General features: G+C 38.5%; 1 protein-coding gene across 1 annotated transcript; it reads right to left on the bottom strand.

Annotated features, from left to right (window-relative positions):
• Window positions 1-7,687: 7,687 nt before the first annotated feature.
• LOC126233090 (gustatory receptor 23a-like) lies at window positions 7,688-8,260 on the bottom strand. The gene has a single exon (XM_049942840.1). The coding sequence runs from the start codon at window positions 8,258-8,260 to the stop codon at window positions 7,688-7,690; it is 573 nt and encodes a 190-aa protein (XP_049798797.1).
• Between the last annotated feature and the right edge of the window lie 581 nt (window positions 8,261-8,841).

Here is an 8,841-nt window from a genome sequence, read left to right as displayed (position 1 = left end):
AAAGCGCTGTTGACATTTCAGTGAAGGAACATTTAGAAGCTGCTATTGTGTTTGAAGGTACACCCAAAACAGTTCAAAATGGACTTCTGGATTGTATAAAGAGAAATAATAACGAAGGAGATTTTAAGTGTGCATTGTTTGGCTGCAATGTCGGATGAATTGACATACGTGCCTACCAAGGAACAGTTGATGACTAGTTATAGGCACGAATGTCATGCCTCAGTGTGGAGAGATTTTGTGCCTTATCTGACGCTGGCGTACAGGAGCTGAGACATTACTTGGCGCAATAAATTCTGACTTGCAAATGTGTGCCGATACAAAGTAGGAAAAAGTGATGGCACAATGCTGTCACGGTGCTGGTTTCTGAGCGAAGGCATCAACTGTCTTCAGGTAAGGATCATGCAGGTATACCCTAGGATACACTGATGTGCTGAACAATTTGGTCTGGTCCTGCAAAAAGCTGCGTCTATAGACAAATCTGAGACAATCTTTTGTTCGTATTTCCCAGGTTTTCTGACCTTTTCCTCCAGGTCGTCACACAGAACCAATGTACTAGACAGAGCTGTGCAAACCAGACTACCACGAGTAGTAGCTAAAAGACAGGTGCTTAACATTCGAACAGTCTACACAGTTAAAGAGAGGAAGGAATGTCCGATTGAGTGTTTAGAAGAAATTAGCCTCTCTGACCACGCACATGATGAAACCAGACGAGAAATTTGCAGCCGCTTCTCCAATTCAGAAGACCCTGAGTTCTTATTCTGCTTTTTCATAGGAACATGCCAAATACAAACATATTATTCAGGATGTCATAAGAGTGTCTTGAAACAACAAACAACTAGACAGTATCTGCCGGAGTTCGAATATATTACTAAAGTAATAAGATATGCTGCGACTGAAAAACAAATTGTGAGAAAAGTACAATATTAAACAAGCAGCAAATACGGCAGACGTTTGTGACACAAGAATAAATCATATGACAGAAAGATTCTCATTCATGTATCAACTCGTGGTATGAAAATTATTAGACGTGAGCTAATTTTCTCTACTGTCGATAAATTTTCCTGAGAGAGAAGTTGACTTTATTGTTGAGAGCTATCAATGATTTTTGAAGACCCAACGGAGAACAGAGCTAGAAGTAGTCTACACTACTTTCAACGCACAGGTGTAACAGTTACAGTTTTGTAGGTTCTACTAGACAAGAAGTTGCGTCTAGACACATTTCCACAGTTAAGTGATCTAATGAGAATAACTATAACAATCCTTCTGGCAAAAGTCGAATTTGAAAGTTGTTTCTCAATAATGAATATTAAAGCTTTTCTTCGAAACACAATTAAGGAGAATAGACTTCCGGCATTGGCAATGCCTGCAACCGAGAAAAAAAGTTGTAGATGGTATTAAGACTCCAATCATAGCGTGATCTAGGCACTTGGGCGATTGAAAAACATACAAATGGCTTTTCTTTATAAATAGGATGTATCAGTCATGCTGAAATATAATTTTCTCTATTTAATGCGCAGCTACAGTACAGTGTAAAGTGCATTAATATTAACTATCATTTCATAAAAAATAATTACGCCGTTTACCAGGTTCAGAAAATAAGACTTGGTGAATGACGTTAATATTTGCGTTACGATATGGACAGGAGCGTATGACTACTCATCATTAAACTGTACTTCTCAAATATCACAAAAACATTCTCTTGTAGGTCAGAAAAGCTTTGCATGTTATTATTACTGGCAGTTGCATAAATTTGTTCTTAACCGTAATTGTTATACAGAAGATGCAATTTCGCACTTTGAAGTTTATTTGAATCTAAAAGTTGGTGAACGCCCAAAATGTATACTCGTGGGCCGCTGTTGGCATTCAGTTCAACGCACTATAATGTGAGACTGAAGATATTTTGGCTCTGTACACAGCACTGCAGTTCGCTGCATTAGTGGTTTGTAGCGGTTCTGAACAACAGCGTTTAGACTGAAGCAGCAAGGACATCTGAGACACTACCACGCTCTATGATGAGAGAGCAAACAGCATATATCTCTATCGAACATCATACATCGGGAAGATAGCTTTGTGGATTCCTTCTTCTGCATGGATAGGGCCTGAAAACCAACAAATTCAACAAAGAGGAATTTATACTGAACTTTTTTCTGCATAAACTTGACCTATGTTACGTTTAACACATGTAAAAAAAATATTGTTTAATCAGAAATAATTTTAAATAGTAATTTATTATATTCTCTATATATCAAGGGAATTAAATACCATTAAATACGATAGAAATGTGCAAGGGTATATTGTGGTGTTTTAGATACCTCTTCCCTCATATTTACGATAAGGAGGACAAGACAGGTTCCTCTGCGCTAAATTATTAGTTTCATTTCTTGGAAGGACCCTGTGTTTCACAATTGTTATACTAATCGTACGTTTCTTCTATTTTATCTACAAAATATTGCGGAAACCTTGCCTAGAAGTCGGTCCGCAGCCCAGCCTCTCACTCCACCACAGCTGATGAAGTTCAGTGATATTGTTCCTGATGCGCTTCCTCGATTGTCTTCATACTTCATCAGTTAAATGAATAACAAAATGCAGCTTATATAAAGCCGAATTAAAATGCTTCACCCCCAGCACTCACCCTGGCTTCCTGTGATAGATGAATCAATGTCAGGTTGCGAGCCAGCGCAGTACAATTAGGTTGCCAAAGCAAAGGCAACAAAATTGTTTACGATACCATGTCAATTAATTCTCAGTTTATAACTTTTGCTCAAGATGTAATAGGATGTAATAAAAATTAAAAATATTTAGCTGTTTAGTTAAATGTTATTATGCCATTTACATTTTTGTCAATAATTAATTTTAGTCAATTCAGATTGACTATGTTTAAATTATTGTCTAACTGTGAATGGGGAGAAAAAATTGATTTTCAATATTTCATGTATTTAGTGGAAGATTTAGAAAAAATTAAGACGCTGTCATGATCTACTCATTAAGAGGTGTGACCATAAGTTAGCACATTAACACCATGAGATAAGTACTACAATTAGAAACTGTGTGTTTCTCTTGAAGTGCCTGAACTGACGGCACACAAATACGAAGACTTTACTCATTCAGTATTTGAAATTGGAGCTCATAGCTACTTCGAGCAAAATTTATACAATTTCAAACCTTTCAGAAAACTTTTCTATCTGACAAACCCAAAAATAATGAGCGGGCCAAGGTTAATACTTACATTCTTACTGTTCGTGAGAAAAAAATTCAGCATCAGACATGACGTTTTAATTTCTTACTTCTTTACATCCGACTATTAACATTTTTGTCTGTATAGAGAGAGTCCAAATGTATCACTGAATGCACCTGCGAAATCATATCACAGTACGACACATAGTTCAGGAGAAATGACGTCATAAACATTGTGATTCGAGAAAACGTTCGGTCAATTAAAATGGAGCGCAAAGTACCCATACTAAATTCATCCTTTGTTTCATAATGAAAACACTTAGCAACTTCCAACAAGCTTTAACCTTAATTACAAACCTCTTCTAAACTTTTTCTCGCTCACATGCTTAACGTTACATATTTAACATATTACCTCATTTGCAATCAGACAACATAAGTTGTTTTATACATGGGAGATAGATTGTTTAAGGTATCGGATTTTCACTGGTAAATACTGCCTGACTTATTTATTTAGTTACGGACATTGTAAATGCGAACCACTTTGCTACAACATTACTTACTTATTGTGTAAGGCTATAGACTTGTCTGTAGAACTTTGTAACATGAAACGAATCCCTCCTTGTGAATGTAGTTGAAGTTAATTTTTTGTATCGCTTAGGTATTAAATAAATTAGATGAAGAACACCACAAAACATTCGTCTACGATTCCTGATGTAACTACTGCAATGTCTGTATCATTCTTGACTGACAGGTGATCTATGTTTCAACTGATGATTGTGCACTGATTATGAAATGACTCCAGCAATAATACTTCATGTGATACGTGTCGCCATTGATGACAGCGTATATTCCATTTCAGTGTTGCTGAAAATTACTAAGATTTTATTGATAAATTATTTTTCTTCTTTATTAATGAATTTATTGTATCTCTGTATACGATTCCTAGCGATGTCAGCCAACACATAATATCGCTGACTCGTGTCCAAATCCCCGCACTTGTTATAGAAGTTAGTCTGTCTTTCATCGTTCCTCTTCTGGATTGCGATGATTCAATGAGCGGTACAAATTCTGGTTCCTGATCTGTTTACTGTTACTACACGAAAAAAATACATGGATTGTCGCTTCAGGACTTGAGCTTTGAATACATTTATATGTTCAAAAAACGCATCGCCCAGTCATTATAAATAAAAGTTGAAACGTACAGGAAGAATTTTTCATTATTTATAGTTTACTATTATGATCCATTGACAACTAACTTATATTTGTTAAATTTCCTTTTGCGATGTCGAGATAATATCTAAGGACGACCGCTGCTGCTGAGAGAGAGATATTGTTTAGTTATCCTCGTTTGTCAGCAGAACTGAATCAAATGGACCAGATGAATTACAGTTGCAGATAACGTTACAATTGTACCCCTGAAATTTGATCATCCAGAAAGAGTGATACAAGAAGACAGAGATTTAGGAACCTGGTCTTCGAATGTAAGACATTTCCAAGCGATATGTGGACTCAGACCTTTATTCATTGGTTAAAAATTGTACATTAAAACTGATGAAATATCAAAAAGGTTGGAAATTTGCTATTTGAAAATAGGATGAATCGATAGAACAATACGTCATTAAAAGTTCCAAAAAAGGATACGATGAACTGAAACTTGAGAAAAAAATGAATTAGAGAACGAATAGTTAGCTGTGAGAGGTGAAACATTGAAGGCACCAGAGGATCAAACAGGTAAAAAGACAACGCCTCGCAGATATCCCAGGATATCAAAGAAATATTGAATTTAACTGATCAAAAGAGAAAATATTAAAAGCCAGCAACTGAAGCAAGCGAAATTGAAAGATAGGTAGAAAATGCAATATATGAAAGTAGAAAGCGGTAAAGGACAAATACGGTTCGGTGGATGCAAACATAACAAGAGGAAATGTAGTTACCACCTGTATGAAAATGAAAGCAATTTTTTGAGAAAAGAGAAGCAACAGTATGAATATAATGAGTTCAGATGAAAAACCGGTAGTAAACGAATAAGATAAAGCTGAAAGTAGGAAGGAATATATAGAGCTACTCTACAATGGAAATTAACTTGATGGTATTGTCACAGACAGAAATGAAGAAGTAAATAAAGATGGGATGTGAGGTGTAATACTGCAGGCAGAATTCGACAGAGCTCTAGAAGACCTTGTTCGAAACAAGGTCCGTTGAGAAGACGACATTTCCTCAGAGCTACTAATAACCTAGGCAGAGCCAGGGGTGTCAAACCTAGTTCACCTGATATGAAAGATGTACGAGACGGGCGAAATGCCCTAAAATTTCGTGAAGAGTGTTATAACTCCATTTATAAAGAAAGCAAATGCAGACAGGTGTGGATATTGCCAAACTATCAGTTTAAAAGCCTTGGTTGCATAACACTGCAATGAATTATTTTCCGACAGATGGAAAGAGAGGTTAAAGCCGACCCCTGGAGATGATTAGTTTGAGTTTAGAAGAAATTTAGTAACATCCTAGGAAATGCTGACCCCATGGGTCATCTTAGAAAAATTACTAAGGAAAAGTAAATCAAAATTTTTAGCATTTGTAGAATTAGAGGAAGGTTTTGACAATGTTGACTGAAATACACTCTTCGTAATTCTGAATGTAGCGGGTGTAATGTGCAGGGAACGAAGGTTTATATACAAGCTTTGCAGAAACCAGGCGGCTGTATAACAGCCTAATTGCATGAAAAAAAATGAGCTGAGCGGGGATGAGGCAGGATTTTAGCCTATTCCCAGCGTTATTCAAGCACACCGAACAAGCTGTAACGTAAGGCAAAAAAAAAGTAGAAGATAGTTTGGTCATTATTCAGCAAAATAAGTTACGATGGTCGAAACATAGAGTAGATAAAAAACATATATCGGTAAAGGGAAGAAAAACGTTTATGAAGAGGGGAAACTGGTTGACATGAAATACATATTTAAGTACTAGGAAGTCTTTTGGAGAGAGATTGCCTGGAATGCAGCTTTGTGTGGAAGCAAAAGGAGAATAATAAGAAGTTCAAACAAAAAGAGAATATATCCTTTGAAATCTGGTGCTACCAGAAGAATGTCGAAGACCACGTGGATAGATCACGTAAGTAATGAGTAGGTTTTGAACTGAATTCTGAAGAGAATAAATTTGTGTCACATCCTGTCTAAAACAACGTTTGGTGAACAGAACACCTTCTCTAGGCACTATGGAATTTTCAGTTTGGTATTGGAGGGAAGTGTGGAGATAAGTGGAGGTAAAAATATAGATCTAGATCAGGAGAGAAATGCACAACAGGATGTAGGTTGTAGTAGTTAGTAGGGGATGAAGAGGCTTGCAAGGCATACTGTAGCGTGGAGGGTTGTATTAATGCAGTCTTCAGACTGAAGACCTTAACAACAACACAACTTTGGGCCTAGAAAAAAACTTTGAAACAGAAGTATATACATTCCTCTTCATTGAATACATAAGCGTCTTCTGTGGCCTCTAACACGTAATATTAATTAAGTATGTAAACAGAGACATTTGAACTTTTTCACATTTGGATTTCGTTGTTAGGTTTGGTTTATAGATTCTAAATAATCCCTTGAGCTGGTTCTGGAGCAATATGGTGATCTGCTTGTATTGAAACAAGTGAGTGCACAGAACAGTTTTGCTGTTTCAGTTGGCTTCGGCTCGTCAGCAGTTCAGTGTCTCCCCCTGTTTCATGGGCATGAGGTGTCAACAATTCCTGAATGCGCGTAATTGCCTACTTTTATTTATGTAGCATTGTCGGTGTACTGTGTGGTTATTATTTACTTGCCATCCAGATACGTGTGGGCTGTGCATTATACACTGTGCCAAATATTTCCAATTTTTTGGCAGACCAACAATTTTCATGATATGTCATTTTCCTTTAGCACAGGTGATCACAGAAAAGAACGTAACTTCACACAACGTCTTGCATATGATAAAGTGTGTTAGTGCCACAAAAACACTACTGAATCTCATGGAAAACCAGCAGGTGTCCTATATGATATGTCTGTGTTGTAGACGCCAACCTGGTATCGGCTGTCTCATGCACAACGTAGTAAAGTAATTTTCAAAACTAACTAACACATGAGAGAAAGATCAAATTAATATGGGAGCTTATGCTGGAGCTCTTATACACCCTCAGGGCATACACCAGTAACTTAATTTGATGCAGGAGGGTCCATTATAGTACCTACCTCACATGACATAAAGGAAGCAAGCTAGAGCCCCATTTATCATGCAGGCTGAAGGAAGAAACTAAATAAATACACACATTTACTGAAAATAGCTTGCAAAACTTTTACTGCAATTTGTTTCTTTAGAAGGACACGTCTACCAATCCTCTGGATAATAAAACACAATCAGTAATTGAAGAATAACCTATACTTACAATGCAGCTATTAAGTAATATGTCACTAACTGAAAGACGTTTCCACCAATGATAGCATCAGTACACTGCACAATTAGGAGATACGCCCTAGCAAAGATCATACGAAGTGCTTCACTTATGAAATTGTACAAGTATCACGAGATAAGTGACAGCAGCACTAATAGTGGCTGTGAAGACACGAAGGTCGATGTCACAGAACCCCATGGCAGAAACTCGTAGTCTCTCCACTGGCAGTTGCAGAACATCGACAGCTGGGCCAGGGCGAAGGAGCGGCTGCAGCCTCGACAGCAACAGACCAGCTCTGTCGGCGCGGTCAGCCGCAGAGGAACACACCCAGCACACCGCCAGCTGGCGACACAATGTGGTAGTAAGTCCAAATAGATTCACGAGTATTTCCGTACTCTTGTCTCTTTCTTGTTCCAAGAGTATTAACCAATAGGCAGTGGAAGTCATAAGGATGAAATCTGCCAAGACGGACAGCCACAGTGCGGGTCCGAAGTGGAGACTGCAAAGGCGGGAGCAGCGGTGGAGGGCCATCCTGGCGCGCTGCAGCCGCCGCACCTCCGCCTCCACCGCCCCCGCCGCCCCCGGCTGTCCTGCACGCGTCGCCAGCTCCTCCAGCTCAGCCTCGCTGCCCGCCGGCGGTCGGGTACTCCTCAGCAGCTGCCCACAGACGATGCCCATCCTGTGTCGGAGTACCAGCACAACGGCGAAGAACTGAACTCGCCATATCATGACCAAGACTTGTAGGCAGACAGAGATGAGGCTTATTGGATTATGTCTGAAGAAACAGGTTGCTAGAATGCTCTGTGGTATGACAATGCAAACAAGCACTGTAATGGAAAGTAAAATTGCTCTTTGGCGCGTTTTGCGATATATTTCCATTTTGTAAGTGTGATCTCGCACAGCGAGCAACACATCTACCTGCTGCAACAGTTCCATTATGCTACTAACGATATGATGTCCGGTAGACAGAGATCTGCATAGAATTGTAGCTGGTTCCGAAACAGATAGTAAAACAAATGAGACAAATACAAAGCGCACTGTCATAGGGAACAGTGGATTTATTATGATATGATGCATTACTAAATAACTGCAGTAAAGACCAGAGCCACTGATACAGATGAGCCACATCAAACATATGACATAGCCTATGACTCTCTTTACCGACATTCTGTAGAGAGAAGTTGGAGAATGTTTGTTGGCACTGATGATGGGAACCAAACCAAAGATTTGAAATAAAAGATATAATGGTCTCACTGCAC

This window comes from Schistocerca nitens, chromosome 1, assembly GCF_023898315.1.
Source record: "Schistocerca nitens isolate TAMUIC-IGC-003100 chromosome 1, iqSchNite1.1, whole genome shotgun sequence".
Taxonomy (NCBI): domain Eukaryota; kingdom Metazoa; phylum Arthropoda; class Insecta; order Orthoptera; family Acrididae; genus Schistocerca; species Schistocerca nitens.
The sequence above is the reverse complement of the archived record's forward strand: the minus strand, read 5'-3'. Positions and strand labels throughout refer to the sequence as shown.